The sequence below is a fragment of the Vanessa cardui genome, chromosome 17 (genome assembly GCF_905220365.1).
Source record: "Vanessa cardui chromosome 17, ilVanCard2.1, whole genome shotgun sequence".
In the NCBI taxonomy this organism is placed as follows: Eukaryota; Metazoa; Arthropoda; class Insecta; order Lepidoptera; family Nymphalidae; genus Vanessa; species Vanessa cardui.
This window is the reverse complement of record NC_061139.1, coordinates 4,644,204-4,664,717: the sequence shown is the minus strand read 5'-3', so window position 1 is coordinate 4,664,717 and position 20,514 is coordinate 4,644,204. Positions and strand designations below refer to the sequence as shown.

General features: G+C 31.6%; 2 protein-coding genes across 3 annotated transcripts in view; both read left to right on the top strand.

Moving 5' to 3' along the window:
* Window positions 1-10,178, top strand: part of LOC124537014 (protein lozenge-like) — a 51,019-nt gene extending 40,841 nt beyond the window's left edge. Inside the window, exons 5-6 of one of the 2 annotated variants that reach the window (XM_047113722.1) lie at window positions 8,211-8,342; window positions 9,299-10,178. In XM_047113722.1, coding sequence (XP_046969678.1) covers window positions 8,211-8,342; window positions 9,299-9,822 — 656 coding nt within the window. In that variant the 3' untranslated portion in view covers window positions 9,823-10,178. The remainder of the gene's footprint in view (window positions 1-8,210; window positions 8,343-9,298) is intronic. The other variant, XM_047113723.1, reaches the window with a different exon arrangement.
* Window positions 10,179-13,417: 3,239 nt separating this feature from the next.
* On the top strand, window positions 13,418-19,235 carry LOC124536738 (pre-mRNA-splicing regulator female-lethal(2)D). Its single transcript, XM_047113320.1, has 5 exons — window positions 13,418-13,578; window positions 13,702-13,929; window positions 16,924-17,048; window positions 17,294-17,621; window positions 18,169-19,235. The coding sequence occupies exons 2-5, from the start codon at window positions 13,737-13,739 to the stop codon at window positions 18,426-18,428; spliced, it is 906 nt and encodes a 301-aa protein (XP_046969276.1). The 5' UTR covers window positions 13,418-13,578; window positions 13,702-13,736; the 3' UTR covers window positions 18,429-19,235.
* The last annotated feature ends 1,279 nt before the right edge of the window (window positions 19,236-20,514 follow it).

Genomic DNA, 20,514 nt, shown 5'->3' with positions numbered 1-20,514 from the left:
CGACTCGGCCGGGAATCAAAACCGGGGCCTTGGAGTGGCGTACCAATGAAAACCGGTGTACACACTGCTCGACCACGGAAGTCGTCAAAAATGTATGTTAGGATATATACCTAATATAAAAAAGTAAGCCTTACAATACCAAGTACAAAGTGATCATCATTAAATCCTGTAAGAGAGCCGGCATTTCAAACAGAGGTCTTCATATACTACAAAAAATGTTGACACAATATGATAACAAGAGAAAAATGGATCTACAAACAAACTTTGTTTATGACTAGCTAGTTAGTTAGTTAGTTATTATTGACTTTTAACCAGTAGTTGTCGTCTTTCGTCATAAAAGTGTTTTTCGCCTTTATAGATAGCATTTAATAGAATTAATTTTATTTATCTAAGATGTTTCAAAACCAAAGAAGTTTTCATGAGCTCTCATAGGTTTTCATTTTTTATTAAGCAAACCATTTCCATGATGACAGTAAAATATAAATCAAATAAACGAACATATAATAATTATCAGATACAATAATAATACAATAAATATCAGAAATTAAGACCGACATAACTTTTATGTACCCGCTTTAATGACATTAAGGTTCTATAACATCACGTAGGTAAAATATCTTTAAAACTTAGATTACTAATTACTAATAAATACTTACGATAAGTTATCTTATATAATAAATACCCTTAAATTTCGATATAAATAAACAATGCGCTTCATTACATAAACATCGAATTCTTAAAAGGAATAACAAAAAAAATATATAATAATAAAAAAGCCGTATTACTATCTCAAAACGAATGTGACAGTAATTTTATTCTATAGCTACAGTGTGATCAGCGAAGTTACGAATATTAATTTTTCATAATGGAGTATTTTCGAAAATATCGTATTTATTGTAAATGAATTTCATTTAATCGTTTCCATTCGGTGCAATTTCGTTAAACAGCTCCGTTGGATGTTTTGACAGTTCCACGCGTTGAGGGTGTTAATGTGACATTACCTACAGGGTGGGGTCCGAGGGGAGGCGGTAATTATCCCACGTCAGCGGCAGGCCTAGGCTCCCTGTCCGTGCCTATGACTGTATGTTAACAGCTAGCTGCTTTCATAACTACCAAGTACCAACTGAAGTAATTATCCCCACGGCGGGATTTCATAATCTATAAAAATACCACGAAATTCGAATTATCCGTTTAAACGAATACAGGATGTTATTGTAAAAGGAAAAAATAATTCAATCGGCAGCACAAATTAATTAGTGACATATATATAAAACATAATTTGCCAATATTGCGGGTAGATGCACATTACATAATGTAGGTACACAAAGAGCCGCGGTTTTTCTCTATCACGAACTACATTATTTTACATGACGTTTTATCGGGAACCGCAACCCGAATGCGCCGAGCGCTTTTATTTAGACACCTAATTAAATATTTATTAAGTGCATATCTCATTTATACATTAACCCGATTTTAATTTCATGTCCGAGCGCACAAAATTAGGAACAGTGGATAGTTGAACCGCAAAATGAAGTGGGTTGTTCGGCTTCGGAGCGAGCTGCGAACACAACTGCATTCGACGCTCGTGAAAATCATTATCGAATACTTTTCATAAGCGCTAATACATTTTCAATTACGGCTCAAGCTGAACTGTATTTAAGTTGGCCGGTTCGATTAAACTTTATATAAATACTAAACTACACGACTTATAAAATGTTTGTCAAAAATAAACATCTTATATCGGTACATATTTACATTATAATATAAGATTGTTGACACACTACATGTACGTACGTCTACACGTATATGCACACTTGTACACTTTATTATTTTATATGTTTACACTTCTTTTATTTTGATTTTTTATCCTTAGGGTATACAATGATTGATTTGATTTTTGTGGTATGGGTTGGCGGACGAGCATATGGGCCACCTGATGGAAAGTGGTTACCATCACTCATAGACAATGACGCTGTAAGAAATATTCACTTACATCGTCAATGTGCAACCAACCTTGGGAACTAAGATGTTATGTCCCTTGTGCCTCTAGTTACACAGATACAGTACCCTGTCTGTGTTCGTTCTCACTGGAATGTTAAGGAACCAGTACAGCTTTTTGTTCATAAAACAAACTCGAAACTTACTGAACTGAACTGAACACAGTGGTGAAATGTCAGACATTGACTATAATAACAGTCATAATATTTTAGGAACACATCGTATCGCTTTAAGTTTGATATTTCACGATTTATTTATTAATTATTAAATATCAGAGATTCTACTTGGATCTTGTGTTAATAATATATCAGAATATAAAAGTTTTTTAGTGTTTTATACCCGTGGGGAAAAGGGCTGAAATACTTGTAAGACGGGTTAAGTAGCACTGCTCTGCTCTGGCGTTAAGATAGCCTTTTAAGAGACGAGTAACCCAAGAATTGAGTCTTAGTCATTGCTACCATGCTTATATATCCGCAAAGTATCTTTGATGCGAGTCTGCCTTGAAGGTTGAAGCTGAATTGGCAAGACGAGTCATCCGCCGTGCATTATTTCCCCAGTATAAGATTTTTCTCATACCACATCATATTTTCTTGACATCCATCCCATCATCTCTTGAAATGTTATCTATGACTGTCTGCGTGTGAGATATAAATAAGGTTTTGTAGAGCGACATCCCTTTCCATAATGAGAGTAGACTTGTGCCCCATAAACACTTTAACGCTGTCAACCATAACCATAAGACGGCAAAGGCGGCCTTATTATTCATAACAATGACAAATATTGTTCCTACTCAGGATACAGTCTAAAACTTACGCTGTAAATAAAAGTGAACGACAATTTATGATATCAACAACTCGACAGCACTGGAGAAAGGTACTTGTCAATTTTGTGGATAATGGTGGTACCACGTTTATCTTCACATGCCTACACAAATCTGACAGAGGTTATGGCAAGTGTAAGTTTGCCGGCCGAAGGTTTTGATCCTAGGCGATTTTAATGCCAACTCAACAATCGTTATGATTCCGTACCACTGACCACCCTAAGAGATACAAGCAAACATGTGTCCTTAAATTTTGTAGAAATTGAAAAAATCTGTTACAAAAAATCTTTATTATAATATGCATAACGTTATAGTAAATCAATATGAAATTTAACAGGATTATTGTTACAATAAAATTTTCATACCAGATATCCATCTCTGGATGTGACTATTTTCTGGTACATTCCCAGTCTCTCATCGTGCTTCCCAGTCGATGTCGTCCATCTAAGACCCAGCATATGGCACTATAAGGCAGAAGATTGGCAGAGACTGCAATAATTTTAGCGATGTTTTCCGATTTTGTCTTAATTAGCCCTGATACGATTTATTCTGTGCAATACTTTCAATGTCTAAGCAGAAACAATATCGTGCCTGAGTTTTGCCATTTATTGCGACCCACAAACGAACAATTTGAAGAATAAATACGAAGCTGCTTAAAGGACCAGAGCAAATCTTACGAGCATTTACAGTCTTTGTAGGAGTCATTAATTTTTCCATCTGAAAGTCGTGGTGTCGTGCTAAATTTAACTAAGGATACTTTTGTAAGCTCTCACTGTGGATTTGGCCGGATCCAGACGATTCGCAGACTAAACGAATGTGATTCATGTGAACTCTTTTCGCGTCAAATTTATTTTATTTACGACAAACACCCCTTCCCACGCTGCGAATACACTATGCGGGATATTCGCTTCATTGGAGGCGGTGTTTAGTGAGCTCTTTTTACCCTTTCAGTTTGCGAAATCATATGCCTTCGGAGGTTTTCATCATCGAATATAATACATATCTCTTTGAAGCCAGCAACGCGTTAGCGACTCCTCACATGTCCATGGGTAGCAATGATCAGGTAGACCTACCATATACATTAGAGACATAATACAATTTCACATATGTTTCTTCTGTGTAATAACAACACAATAAAGACATTACGTAAATAAACTTACCATACAGATACAAGTATTTATAATAAACCCAATAAATTATAGTAAACCGTCTCGTAACCTGTGACTCATAATAATATGAAGAGATAATGTTGTGACGACGTATTATAATATTATTAGTCACATGGTAGTTAAAGCGTCAATGACATAAAATGGGAACAGATTTTTACAAACGACGCTTACGTACTTCAGACTCCTCAATGAATTCGGACACCATGTATAAACGTGTATAATTAAATGTTTTATTTTATGCCATAGATAGACAATACTATCTGCTACATAGTTAAGCGTAAAAGCAATATTACATAATATGTAGAAATATTATTTATCCCATTAAAGTAAATTTTCTATCTCTCGAATTTAATAACCTATCTATATGTTCGACATATATACATTTTATATTTCATAAATAAATACAAATTATTGATTCCTATGACCGTATTAATAATATTATTTTTGGAGAATTAGAACCCTTTTTTAAGACTTAATACTATGAAGAGCAATTATACAAGAGTTCGAAATATCGCAAGTAAAATAACGCATAATAAATCCATTTTATAATTACAGAATATTTTTACGACCTTTAAATACTATTTGCAACAGTATTTTACATAATATTTATGTTGCAACATAGAAAAAAATTAGCTGATACCAAATACAGTTTACATTAACACAAATCCTAGTATTGAATGACTTCAATACCATCTTAATTTTCTCAGAGTACATTAATATTCTTCGTTAATGCGTAAATGAGTACTGGAAATTTCCTTTTTTATATTAAAAGAAACGCATGTCTTACAACTAACTACTATCAAACATTCAGTTTTACTAGAACGGAGGATTCATTAAAACACGGGAAATACCAGAACCTTTCGTTTACGTCATTCGGTAAGGTAAAGACAAGTTTATTGTAATTATTTAAATTAATACTTTAAATTGAATTACTCCTTACATATCACGTGAATCGATAACATTCAAACGATCTTACATAGGAACTATTATATGATTACACGAACTAAAAAAATCGTTTGAATTCAATACTGCTTTATTTACGTTCAATATCGAAAAATTAACCGAAAAACTATGAAGTAGTATACCGCGAATTAAAAAAAAAAACGAAGTATGTTTGTATTAAACCTTGCTATAAGAATATCTTTAGAGAACAGGTGTTTTTCTAAGAAATTGTTGGACTTATACATATGCCAATATTGACATTGTATTTATATATGAATCCACGAATAGTTCTGAGATTCTGTTTACGAAGAGTTTCGTTTACGTAGAATTCGAGCATGAATTAGTTTAGTACTTTAACATTTCGTGTATTTACGATAATAACGTGTAAATATTGAATGTATATGCTACCAGTGTATGTACATAGTTAAATTTAATTTACTTCTAAGTTACTTCCTCGTTATGATAGACAGGCGGTAATGATAAAAAATATTTGTTATACTAATTATAAATAGCTCACTTGTAAAACTTGCTTAATGCCTTTTCTTCAAAGATATATCTGTTTACATTGATTGCGTGAAACATTTAAAATTAGGACAGACATCTTACTTTTTTAGAGTTTGTACAAAAAAAGTAGCTTCATTTTGTTAATTTATATCAAAACAAAGTTTTAACATTAAATTAAATGTCGTATTCTGATCCCTATATTAGACCTCAGTAGTTATTCATAAATAGTTTATAAAAACAGCCGTATAACATTATTTTATGCAGCCACAATAATCATTGATATGGCAACTCCTATCGTATAAAAACCTTCTTGATAAAAAAATAAAAATAAATTTAAGCCTATGTGCCAAATCTAATGCTATTAATGTTAAACAAATATAAAACATGTTTTTATGTACAAGATATGCGAGGCTAAATATCCTAATTGTACTTTAATTTGCACATGCTATGTAATATATTTTATCACATTTTCGTTTGAAACTGGAGAAATACAAACAATTATTTACTTCAAATCTTAAGACAGATGATGGGGAACAACACACGGACAAACTATTAACATAACTATAAATATGATTTCAATGTATAAAAACACCCGCGGCTTCAGTGACGTTTTAGGGTCAAGTCATGAGGTAAAATAAATGTTCTTGGAGTTCAAACTTACTTTATATGAAATTTCATAAATTTCATGACATGAGTGATGAGCTTTCGCATTTATAATATTATTACAAATATATGCTTCAAATAATCTTGATAACATAAATTAATTATTACATATATTAGTATATTGCTGTTTGTCTTATTTGCCTACTATAGCCAATGAAGGTTCGTTGTATTGTTTACAAGCTGAACCTGCGGCTTTACCCGCACTTCATTTATAAATCTTTAACATTAGCAAACAAACCGTCAACCCAAAAAGTAATACACTCTCTCGGGTCTTAAACTATCCCCATACCAAATTTAATCGAAATCGTTTAAGCATGGAGAGGTAGCAAAACATAGTTACTTTCGCATTTATAATAGTAGTACACACAAACTTAAAATAAACATAATATCACTCAATTATTATTCTTTTTGTTTTTTTTTTTAAATAAATATTTGTTTAAAAGATACTTAATCGAAGGGCGTGTATACGTGTCACACCTCGCGTGGCCCTCGAATATACATACAAAGCTGACGAACAAAACTATAAGAATTAACATAATGATTTGTTTTATCAGCAATGAGTCAATCGTTCGTTGTACAGCGTTAATAACGTAAACCGTTCACGTAGGCCGTTTCGTGGACATGTATCAATCAAATGCAAATACTGAAATATTGACAGCTTAAGTTTACCCATAAATTACATTTAGATTTTTTTCGATATGATCTCTAGTTATACCTAGAGATCATATCGAAAGACTTCAATATTTTAATAGTATTGTATCATTTATGCATACATTACATTTTTTTTATCAATTAAAATGAGAGGCGAGATGGCCCAGGAGTTGCATCTTAATCGATGATTGCGGGTTCATACACAGGCAAGCACTACTGAATATTCATTTTCTTAATCTGTGTTTATAATTCACCTCGTGCTCAGCGGTGAAGGCAAACATCGTGAGGAAACCCGCATGTGTCTAATGTCATCGAAATTCTGCCACGTGTGTATTTCAAAAACCCGCATTAGAACAGCGTGGTGAAATATGTTCCAAACCTTCTCCTCAAATGAAGAGAAAACCTTAGCCTAGGAGTGGGAAATTTACAGGCTGTAAACAAAAACAAAAAAAATATGCTTAATTGGAAACTCCGGGGGAAATTCTCGTACGATACTTGAATATATAATACAATTAGGTAGTATGACTAAACAAGACATAATAAAACTTTAAATTATTTAATTATGATGGTCTTAAGTTCGATTTTTGTAAACAGAAATACTGTTAAAAATAACACGGTACATGTAGTCCTGGCTTAGGGCCCCTTTCTCACGGGGGCCCGAAAGGAAAAAAGAAGAAAATTTAAATAACGGCGATACACCTTTATTTATCTACACGTTTATTAAGTATTGTTTTATAAGTAAAGGGCTTTGCAAAAAAGGGCCTAAGGTCGGAATGAGTGAACACAGTCCTGGCCTACTTATATAAAATATACAAACTAAAAGTGCTTTCACTTAATTTGCAGTCACCCTGAGCAGTCTTTAAGTTTCGTTGATACATTGCACCGTATGAATCAGCCGGCAATCCCAACACGAACGATCACAAGTTCCGCGCGCGTGACCTCCATGATTAACACCTGTCATTGACAATGGGCGATTGATTTAATAATCGACCGACATTATCAACTTGGTCACTTGTCATTAACACGCTTATAAAATACCTAATTGTATTCCCGTTATGTAAACTACTAATTATATTACATAAATATGTAATTAGCACGTAGGTGCAAACATACTACTTAACATAAAAATATTACTTACCTATCTTGAAAACAAGATAAATGGAAGGACTAGTAAAATTTCTCGTATTTATTAGTTCTGCTACTTATATAGGTCTACTTCTATAATTACAGCTTATATAGTCGTGGAGGTTTTTGCTGCGAAACCAATTTATTTTGCAACAGTTTGTAAATTATCAGTACGGAAGATTCCATAGCTGTTGGTATCGCTAACATTGTTATTGACAAAAATAATATTTGTAACTCATACGATATCTCTAAAAACAAATCAGAGTAGGTAACATCTGTTGTAAAGTTCTATTAACATTGAATGATTTGTACTCATATATAATTTTCTTACTTTCCAGAGAACACTGGAAACATCCTCGGAGCGAGCGAGTGGAACACGGGATACCCTTCATCAGCGTCTGTATACCCGTCCTATGGACCCCTGCAGCCCGCCTACTACAAACCAGACCCGACGATACACATACCTGCAGGTAGCGATAGAAAAACCGAGACGCACAGTAACGCAATTGAAACATTATCAAATAATTTCTTCTCAGAAACATTGACCATATTGCTAAATTTAACTTTTCTGAGAAAAATATTCTATGAAAAAGTCACAGTTTGTCTATTAGTTCCCCACTTGTGTCGTCAAGCGAATAAAAAGTATCAAGCATAACATATTCATTCCTTTTTATATCAAAACATTTTTTATTATTCCAAAGAATTAGTATCTACCTAAATACATAGTAGTATATTTTTGCGAACGTCATAAATGCCTCGTAATAAAGGCCTCGTGAGATAAAAAACATGGCACTTATGTTTTTAATTTGATCACGTCGCGTCGTCAAGTGATTGAAATCATTAGACGTCAATTACTGTATTGGTTTTTTTAACGTAGTCATACTTTACGTATTAATTCACTGCATTAATGAATTATACTTCAATAAAATTTACATTTATAAAAGAACACAATGAGAAACTTCGTTATTAATATTCCGAGTAAATTAAATAATAACGTAAATATATCTTAAGATGTATTGAAAGACCAATTAATTTTATGTACAGTCGGGTAAGAAAAGGTTCGTCACCTATTTTCGTGTGCTCAGTATGAACGATTAAATCTGCTTTACCGATCGGGAATGACACATTGCGTCGCAATGTTTTGATATTTAGATTCAAAATCAAAAATCAAAATCAAAATAAACTTTATTCAAGTGGGCTTATACAAGCACTTTTGAATCGTCAATTAAAAATTAAGTGAAGCTACCACCGGTTCGGAAAGTAGATTCTACCGAGAAGAACCGGCAAGAAAAAATCAAAAGGTACTAAGAGTTTAAGACTTGAAAAAGGAATGAATTTAAAAACTGACGAAGGTTTTCTTACTCTAACTGTACCTATTATTATCAGAATTAATTTTATTTAAATTATATTATTGTTTCAATTACAGTACTTCCTGAAATACCCCTTGGTCATACGAGCGACTACAGCGGCTTCCAGTCTGGATCAACGGGCTTCGTGAAAGGGAGCCCTAGCGGCGCTAGTGGCACCCTCACCGACCTTAACACTCCTGCAATGACTACGCAGAGATACGATCCCAACTATTACAATTCCTGGCCGGCGAACAGCTACAATTACCAATACAACAACATCAATAATAACCCCGCTTGCCTACAATCTCATACTCCTTACATAAATCCAAATCCGCAAATGATCCTACCGAACCTAACATACTCAACTGTTAATCAGAACCAAATACACGTCCACTTGCACAGTTCGTCAGATAAATACAACCTCGAACAATACATGCCAAGTGAAATTAAAATCAACGATATAGATGGCGGCATTTCTATTACAACCGATTTACCTGGTGTGGGGGAACCGAGCGGTCTAGTGCAAACTTGTGAATCCGCCGACGATGTGAAAAATGGACTTTATGGATCGGGAAGTCAAGAAGTTTGGCGACCCTATTGACAGTTCGCTACACCTCTCTACGATAGTAATCAACATTCCATTGTACATATTGTGATATAGTTATGTGAAATAAACTCGTTGTAGTTAATAATTGTATAGAAATAATTTAGAAATCGATTAATGTAAAACATTAATTAGATAATAAGTGTTAATAAATGTATTCAAATAAGATAAATTAACATTCCAAGCTACTTCGTTTTTTATTGTAATTTAATTTGATGATTTTTAAATTAAAAAATAATAAAATACCAACTACTTCTTGAGACCAAATAATTATGTGTATATTTTTTTTTATCGAATCTACACCCTTTTCCTTCGTATATTTCAACAAAATTCAAAATACGTTTAAATAATAAGAGAAAACTGTCTACAGAACAAACTTTTGTTTGAATAGCTGATTTATTTTTTATAATAAAGGTTTAGTACAAAACATCTGCTCTTATTTTATATTAAAACATATTATTAGGTATATGAGGAGCGAGGAGGAGAGGAACTGTGCAGTACCTTTTCAGTAATGTAAATTTCAATTTTACTACCTAGTTATAAATTTTAGATTTTTAAATTAATTTTATACTTGCGATTAAAAATTTTTGCGTTATGTAAAAAATATTTGTCGCACGCAGCTTCGCTCGTTTTAGTTTATGGTCATCAGGTGCTTGACATAAAAAGTAGCCTATGTCCTTACAGTTCAAGCTTCCTTTGTATAATAGGTTGGGGAAAAAGTTTCTTCGTATTTTATATGAAAATTCAAAAAGTTTTTTTTATAGTTTATTTACATTTGACTAAAGTATGTAGGTGCCATTACTTTTTGCCATCTTGTTGGTAGTGACATGATCCCACTGCTGTAAAAATTTTGGGGCTTCTGATTGAAAAACTGCGACAAGTGGTTTTGGCAGTCCTCTCGTGATGTTAACCTGACACTGCCTAAGGAATTCTGCAGAGACCGAAACAGATGAAAATCTGAAGGTGCAAGGTCAGGCCTATACAGCGGATGCATTAATACCTCCCAGCCAAATTCTCGTAATTTTTGTTGAGTGGCTAAAGATGTGTGAGGTCTAGCGATCATGGTGAAAAACCACACACCTTCTGTTGATCAATTCTGGCCGCTTTCTCTCAATTTCTTGCTTCAATCTCATCAATTGTTCGCAATACAGTTCTGAATCGATGGTCCTGCCGGGCGGTAATAGCTCATAATGAATGATGCCCTTCCAATCCCACCATACACACAGCATTACCTTGTTGCGAGTTAATCCGGGTTTTGCCACAGTCTGTGAAGCTTGACCGGCCTTTGACCACGATCTTTTTCGCACGTTCTTGTCGTATGTGATCCAATTTTAAAACTTTTTAATGATACCAAAACCAGCCAGATACAAATGGTATAGCCAAAGAGATTTTATTACAAGTTCATACATACTATATGCGAAAAGACTTTTTCCCCAACCTAATATTATACCATCAGATTCAGTTTATCCGTGAAATAACTGACAGATCGAGAGTTACATTTGCATTTATAATTTTAGAATAGATAGGTACATATGTATATATTTTTTATAAATAATATCATAAGTATAGAAACGATTGGTATATATATAAACATGTAAAATTATTATCATTATTTTCGTTACGAAAAATTACTTGGTGGAAACTAAAGACTGTAGATACAGATGTCGGAAGTTGTCAGCGTTTTTAAAATACATGAGGACGCTGGTCCTGCTCTGTTATTCTTTCTGGTTCTGTTGAATATTATAAAAATGAGAGGAATGTAGACTGCACTTATATTTGTAGCAGAATTAAAAGAAAGAAAAATTAATCAGAAGAACTACCTCTTCGATCTAATTCTGATAGCTAGAATTTAAGTAGTTTTATGACTGCAAATTTCGATAGTTTTTTAATTTTTTTCTTTATTACTTTACTTGTACTGGACAGTCATTATTATGTTTTAAAATTATAATTCCTGTTTTCCTTTTTATTTTTGTATATTATATATTTTATTTATTGAGACATTGAAGGGTCCCTTATCGATAATACTTAGTATTTATAAGCAGAATTAGGTACTGGCCGATGATGAGACGAAATTTAAAAGTAATTAATAAATAGATTTTTATTTTTGGTCTTTATGGGCTAAGAAAAGATAAAACATTATTAACTTGATACATTTAAACTATAATAGAAATAGTAGAATTGAAACTTTAACACCAAGCCCTACCAATGCTCATTATTATGGCTATTATACATACAACTAAACTTTTATGTTTCGAATTGCAAAACTTCTAGTGTCCGATGTAAACAAACATACAACTCTATGATATAATATAATTATCGTATAATCATACTGTATTTAAGTAGGGTTAAATCTCTTTTTAACCGTCATTTGATAGAATGTCGATTCGTCGAATGAACGAAAATCTCAATAGTCTTTATTTACCATTAGTTAGTTACAAAATCATTGCAATTAGATAAATTATGTATGCCATATATACCAAAAGCTAACAAGTACCTAAGTCTATACTTACAATCTTGTGTTGAATAATATGCCTTATTTGTTTAAACAAACGGTTAATTTTTTTGATTGATTAATTAAATTGAAATTAATCGATACTTGATAAATGTTTCAAAAAGTAATTTACATTTAATAAATGGAAAATACATTAAGAATAGGAGTAGGTATTTAAAATAAAATACAAAATGCTTATCTTGAAAAAGCATGTACTCAAAATAAATATTTTTTTTATACATTTTAAATACAATACCCACTTTAATTATCACACACTCACATTCCTGCTGAGATCACAGGAAGTTTATAAAAAATTAATAACCTTAAATATTAAATAAAATGTTAGTCGTAAAATATTTCTTAATAGGAAAAATAATAATTTAAAATAAAGTAAAAACTCGGTCCATTAGATGCAGGTCGTTCTGTCTAACACGATATGATACGATAAAATATATAAGGTAAATATTGTGCCCAAATATTAACGAATAATGTAATATATTTGATCTATTACGAAAAATAGAACATCCTTTACAGACGATAACTGCCAATTGCTGACGGGGACGGCGGACTAGCAAGCTTAAGAAGATTAGGCATCAATATTTATTATTAATAATATTCTAAATTAATTAAACATGAGACCGATATATCATAAATAATGTAAAATCCGATTTCACACACAAATAGTTCCGATTAAATGGAAACACCGATTTCAAAAAATTTACTTAGCCATCATTACGATTTTGAATCGCCAAAACCAGAAAATTAAACGCTGCTGATCGCATCGTATTAGACACCTCTAAGGTTTTTAGATGATAAATTTAAATTTTTACAGGAAAAATATTATATCTGTTTAATGAAAAAAATATATTATATGAAGTTAGTTGTAGTTCCCGTATATATGTGGTATTTATTTGTCATGAAAATAATACACTTAAAAACGAATTAATGAATGTAAATACAGAAAAAAAATTAATATATGCACCAAAACAACAATTCATAAATTAGTTGAGAGAAATCAATTTTTTAATTACATAGATAATATTAAATGGTGTTGCCTGCTGAATTGAATTGTTGACCTGCTAGCTGTTATTTGTTTGAAAGTGACAACACCAGTGCAATCTGACTACGTGATAAGATGGCGTCTGTTAAATAGGAATAGCTTACATTCTAAAAAATATATCTATAGTGATCGTTAAAGTGTATTTATTTACCTAATAAGTATAGTTTTATATTGTTTTATTGTATAACAACACGTTAAACATGTAAGTATCGCGTATTTTTTGTTATTTATGTGCTAGCTGCGTCATTGTTGCAGGTTTCTGAAAACGGCGGGTGACAGCAAACAAACGGTATACCTCGATTTAATTGTGCCTATTTATTTTCAGTTGAAAGAGCCTCTTAACATATTAGTGAGAAGGCAATGTCCGAAGAGTCGGAACGTCACGGGGAGTCGGCGAGTGACGGCGTCTCCGGCAGCGGCGTCACAAACGTGGCGCGCGTGTTGTTGACCTCGCTCCAGCTCGACACCGCAACCGCGGAGTCCCTGCGTGCCTCGTGGAGAACCCAGGACTTGTACATTGATCACCTCGAAACATTGAACAAACAGTTGGAAGGTATTTACGAAAACGTTACATCGGCTTGGTAGTGGTCACGGTCGGCGATCTCCGACCCGCGTGCTGATTACGTGCAAACACTCTTTAGTTACTCTATATCGACAATGCTTTAACTAAAATTAGTGATACTGTTATGATAAAATGTTCAATAAAATGATGCTGTGAAATTGAAATGTTAGTAATAAAATTTGTGGTACGGGGTGTATTTAGGTGTTTAATTATGATGAATAAAGAAGAATGGTGTAATGCTGTGTAAGAGCGGTGCCAGTGGAAGTGATCTGTGGAAGTGCTTACATCATGTCAAGGCAGCAAGTAAAGTGATTCTCCAACTTGTCTTGGAGCTGTGATAAAGTTCAGTGTAAAAAAATATAACTAATAATGACAGAGTCACGAGGTGATGCCAGTACATCGTCTTTTTCTCTACATAAAAAAGTAAATATGCCTATTTCTTACTTATGCTGTTATAAACATAATAAAATTCTTTATACATGCTTTCCTATGTTAATGCTTCACTGTGTAGTTGAATGGCATATGTGATAAAGTCATGTGAAAGAATGTATTAATATTATTACAGTGGAATCCTTTTATAATGACTCATTATTATAACAACTGTAATCACCAACCAATTTTGTTATCACATTCTGTAACAATAACGAATAAACTATGGTTTTAGAATAATATATATATCTAATAAACTTATTTTAATGGGACTGTAACTAATAATGTTTCTACCGAACCTTAATTTTAAATGCATTTGGTATAAAATACATGTATTTTACACTAATCTTAATTTAAATTATTTTATTATAACAAATATTAAAGAATTACTTGTTGAAAATGTAATTTTTTACATTTTTCAAAGTAATTACCATGTATTATTGTTTACTGAATTCTTCGCTTAGATCATTGAAAAACAATAAAATGCAATCACCATAATAATTACTATTTTATACTTTCAATATGATCACTTACTTACATATTTTATATTAAAAACAAAAGTCCTTGGTGTCGCCCAGTAAATGGCATTCGTTTCAAGATGTATTTATAAACATAGTTTCTTTATACTGTAAGGAATAATATTTACATTTGGAAGGAGTTTGAAATCAATATTTCCTCATTACTATAATATATTACAAAAAAAGTCATTATGAACGAACTCCGCTGTATGATAGTTATTATATTTTTTATTAAGATCTGCCGATTACACTAGCCTATTCCAACTATAGAAGTAAAGACAGATAAACAACTTCGACAATTTGACATTGAATCGAGGCAATACCTTGAAGAATGAATATTCTGAATATTCTTTATGCAAGAATATGACATTTTATTTACATTAGTAAAGGTACTAATATAACTATGAAAGAAAAATTTAACTGTAGTGTGAAACATGTTTAAGGTTTGTTTATCGTGATTCCTTCATCAGATGGAATAGGGTATAGGCATTAACAGTGGTGTATGAGTAATGTTGTAAAATAATTTTATTTAATTTTATGCTTTTAAAATCATATTGCATGATATATTTACGACTAATCATTTAGCTTCACACATGAGTTTATATTATTTATAAATACTACCAATTTTCCTGTCTAGATAGTTAAAAAGTAGCAAGTATCCACATTTTCTTATAATTTTTTATCAAATGAAGCGTTGGCATTTCATGAATTGTATAAACTTCATGTATCTAGCTACAATATGTTCGCCTGCTAACTGAATACATTGCAAATATTATAGCTTTTATTATTTAAAACATTAACTTTTTATTACCATTGCTAGCAGATTTTGTTATTTGTTATAATTTTTTATAAATCATTTATTAATTTTTCTTTGCAACAATAAAACCAATGGTAACAGAATCTTTATTGTACTAAATATGAGATAAATATTTTCCTTAAATATGTGTTAATGCATTCGACGTTTTAAACAAGGAGAAAATGATTGTATACAAAATATTTATTAATCAAAATATAGCCTATATCTAGGCAATTTTGATCTCTCCTAAATATATATTTTTTATTATGTGACTATTTCTTGTATGTTGGTGTAAGAAGATAGCAATACATGAAATTTAATAAAATTAGCTTAGAGAATAATGTACTACATTCAGCACTTATTTATGATTAATGCAGCACTCTATGTTGCTTAATTAGTGAACTAACAGTTTCTGTGTGTCCACGACCAACTTTATTCCTGTTACCCCAAAAACTCAAACTCCAAACACATGTGTTCCAAAAAGTGTGATAACTAGTTGTATGTATTTTTAATAATACTATAGCCATTACCGTTCAAAATATTGACTAGCTATTGTATTGACTTGAAAGTAACTTTTTTTATCTTATTTAAAGATTTATTTTATTATACCACTGATGTTAAAGATTTACAGTCTGAAGTAAACCTGCATTCTGAAATGTGCAAACTATTCTAAATACCCATAGTGTAATATGATTGTTTGATAAAAAATACTGGAAAAATAGAAGTTATGCAGTGTAATAAGAAAATCAAAATTTCTAGTGACATTAAGGCACTACAGTGCAACTTCTCATTCTAACAATAAGTGTGCATCTGAACTATACTTTGAATAATATTTGAACACAATACAGAGTATTTTAGAAATCATGCACAACATATGTATATGATGTAACAACATTATCACCTAATTAATAAAAATATGTTTCAAACTAAATGGAAAGTTAAATTAATTAAATATTCATTAACAAGTATACTATTTATAAAATAAGGGAAATAACTGAATGAAAATTTCAAATAATGTATATTTTATTGTTATTAATTCTTAGTTAAGGTATTGTCGATTAAATCAATTATTGTATATTAGAAAGTAAGATACATAAGTAAATACTGTCGATTTATAGACATCTGTCACTATTATATCATCATAGATCATAATGAAAAACCATGACCAGGATATTCCATTTTTCTATTATACGAGGTTCTAAACAACACATAGAAATAATAATTGTCAATTTATCTGTATAGGAAGCTTGGAAAAGGCGAAAGAGGTAGAAGATAGGATAAAACAACAGTATGCTGAGTCACAACATAGAGAAAAGATTCTTGTCAGAAGGCTTGCAGCTAAAGAACAAGAAATACAAGATTATGTAGTAAGTTTGATGTTTTGTTATATAAGTAGAGATATTGGTTATCAAGAGTGTGTTTGTTTTAAAATAGATTGCATGATAACAACTGTTTTAAGTACTCACAACTATTGAGATAAATGCTTACAATACTGTTCTATAAATTTATTTTGATATGCAAATTAAATTAAACTTTATGCTATATTATTAGTAATATAACTTGCTTGATTGATAAGTAAAAAGATTTTACATATTTTTTATTCACATTTCAGAGTCAAATTACTGAATTAAAATCATCACATGCAAGTCTCAATGGAAGACCATCACTCTTAGATCCAGCTGTAAATATGCTCATCTTGAGATTAAAGCAAGAGTTAACATCAACAAAAGCAAGACTCGAGGAAACACAAAACGAACTGTCAGCCTGGAAGTTCACACCCGACTCCAATACAGGAAAAAAACTTATGGCAAAATGCAGGTTACTGCATCAAGAGAATGAGGACTTAGGACGAATGACATCAAGTGGTCGGATAGCAAAGTTAGAGGGTGATCTAGCATTACAAAAGAGTTTTAGTGAGGAAGTTAAGAAATCACAATCAGGTTTGTTACTTAATATTGACATTTGCTAAAGTACTAATAAGGAATTCGTTTCATGAGTTATAACAACTTTATTGTCGGTATTCTATTTTTAATAAAATACATTATTTTTCTTTAATGTCCACTCACACAATAATATATATAATACAATTGTCTCCTATCTACTGCGTGTAAGTACCTACTACTATATGCTGTAGGCCTACCTGCCTGATTTGAAATGTCTTTTAAATTTTTTAGAAACCATCATTTTCCATTTATTTTATTATATAGATTTTACTGTTTACGATATTATACATATAATAAAATACATGAAGGTCACGATTTTTAAAAATTTCAGATCTTGCTATTTTGGACAGTGAATGAGATGATTTATACCTCTAGCACTGCCAATGTCTACAGTGGAGGTGGGCACATGGTGGTACCATATTCCCCATGTGCTTGTCTATCTTTTTATATTCAATATTAAAATAACCATCATTTTTATTTTGGTTGCACAAGCATGTCTTATATATTTCATACAATATTACGAAATTTGTCTTTATCATTTCAGAGTTGGACGAGTTCCTACAGGAATTAGATGAAGACGTAGAGGGCATGCAGAGTACAGTGCTATTCTTGCAACAGGAGTTACGTGCGACCCACGCCACTGTGAATGGCAATAGGCCGTCAACGCCCGCTGACAAACGGACTTATTCGGGCAGTGAGTGTAGCGACACGCCGGTGGGCAAGCGGAGACGGGCCTCGGTCCTGTCCCTCGACTACAACGAGGACGAGGAACCGCTCACAGTGACCAACGGCGAGGCTGAATAGCCCAGGACGCGAGTGTTCTACAGAGCACGCTTCTTGAATATGAACTAGTGAAATTTTGTGAACCATTATCGTTATCTGTTTAGCCACTTCGGCCCGTATTTCGTTGACTCGAAATTCTTTTTTAATGAATCCTTATGTGAGTGATTATCGGCAATGTCAATAATATAAAAAACGCTATTTCGGTGTCACTCATCACGAACATACAGAATGCTTCTGTATTAGGACATATTGAAGTGTATTCTATAAAACCTATGTACTTTGTTAGAAGAAAAAAATTATATAGACGAATCTGTGTCATTCCCATTGACAATGAATTGGTGATGATTGTGTCAAAGGTGAAAATGAGATAAAAACATTTGGGTTTAAAACTATAGTTTGCGTTTTATGCACAAGAGTGGACCATGTGATCAGATTTAATAGTGAATCGTTTTTGACATTGTTTTATACTTATGATGAATATTAAGACAAACACTCAGTTGACAATTTTATAATTTATTTATGTAAAGTGCATTACTTAATTGTGATATATTAGAGAAATCCAATGATATATATATGAGGAATAATATTGTGTTTTGTTGCCAAGTTTCATTGTTTTATGGCATTTGTTTTTTTTATGTGCCACAGTTGATGAAATGACAATGAAGTCGAGTCCATGATGTGTAAGAAGTAACGTCAACACCAGCCTAATATATTATTAAATGCCACATTTTTATTGAATTTGTGATTTTCTACATAAAATGTTTCTATTTTCAAATTACAATTAATGTATATATAGAGCTATGTTAATAAACATATTACAGGCATCTATTTATTTGTATCATTTGTGAATTCTTGTTGTAAAAAGAAAGGAAACTATCCCGAAAAATATAAACCAACACTCCTGCTACATACCCATATTTAGTATTTGGATCAATTGTGTTTGTAATAAAATTATTATCTCAGAAATGTTTATATACCTGTTTCTAGGCATACATATATACACTAAATAACTGCCAGGTGAGTTTCTACGAATATTTGAAGAAAATTAAACTTCATAATGAGAACTAATCGATAACCACTGTTAAAAATATTGCCCCATATATATGTATGGGGCAATATTAACATCATATGTATTTTGTTATAGGTGTATGTATTTTAGTTAGGTAATTCATTTTATTTAATAAATTAATCTTGTACATATTTAAAATAAAAGATAGTATTGATGAGTTACGAAAAAGTAAATATTATCTTTGAAAATATATGTATAAATTAATTATCTCAAGATGCCATTAATTGATATTTTTCTATTTACTTTTGAAAATTAAGCGATTATTAACCTACTATTACTTAAAAAATATTTGCTCAAGAGAATATTTAAAATATTACCTACTAACAAAATAAATAATTTTATTTAATTGCAACTTCAAATAAAAAAAACATGCATGAGTTTCATTTTTGTTTAGTGGTTGGAAATTTCAAATTCCTTTTTGGGAAATTAACAATTTTAGTCTAAATCTTTCTTTTATTATATTAAATTATATATTTATTTTTTTAAAAATATTCATCCAAATCATTTATCCAAATTTGGTAAGTAGCGTTTAAATTATCAATAGACAGTAATAATTGAATTTTCCCAGATTCATTATAACAACTTGTTTCTGTGCTTAATCTAGAAATTAAATGTAAAAAAAATATACGCAATTTTGCCAAAAGATTTAACAAATTGTTTCGCACAATGTGAACATTCTCAAGGGGCACATATCGTCTAGATAGAAGATGTGAATGTGCTAAAGTGATTTCGATAATGCAACTGAGCTCGATGGCAATGCCGACGTTATCTAAAAGAGTTCCGATACAGAACCTGTGTGCTTTCCAATGAAAGTTTTTTGACACAAAATGCTGGGCACTTATATTAATTGATTCACTTCTACCACATTGCATTGCTAGCTATTACAACAACGGGACACTTAAGTCTGTTAATATCATTTATCGCGTAGCAAGAAGCAATAGCAAGTATTTGATAGTAATATATATCATATGATGGATAAATTGATATCCAACTGCAGACGATACGTCAGTTTCATACCGATACGTACCTACAGTAGTT

Bases quoted from the DNA above. Each gene is read 5' to 3' on its own strand.
- LOC124536738 (XM_047113320.1), top strand. From the start codon at position 13,737: ATGTCCGAAGAGTCGGAACGTCACGGGGAGTCGGCGAGTGACGGCGTC. The intron at 13,930-16,923 runs GTATTTACGAAA...TTATCTGTATAG, and splicing joins ATTGAACAAACAGTTGGAAG to GAAGCTTGGAAAAGGCGAAA. The intron at 17,622-18,168 runs GTTTGTTACTTA...TTATCATTTCAG, and splicing joins AGTTAAGAAATCACAATCAG to AGTTGGACGAGTTCCTACAG.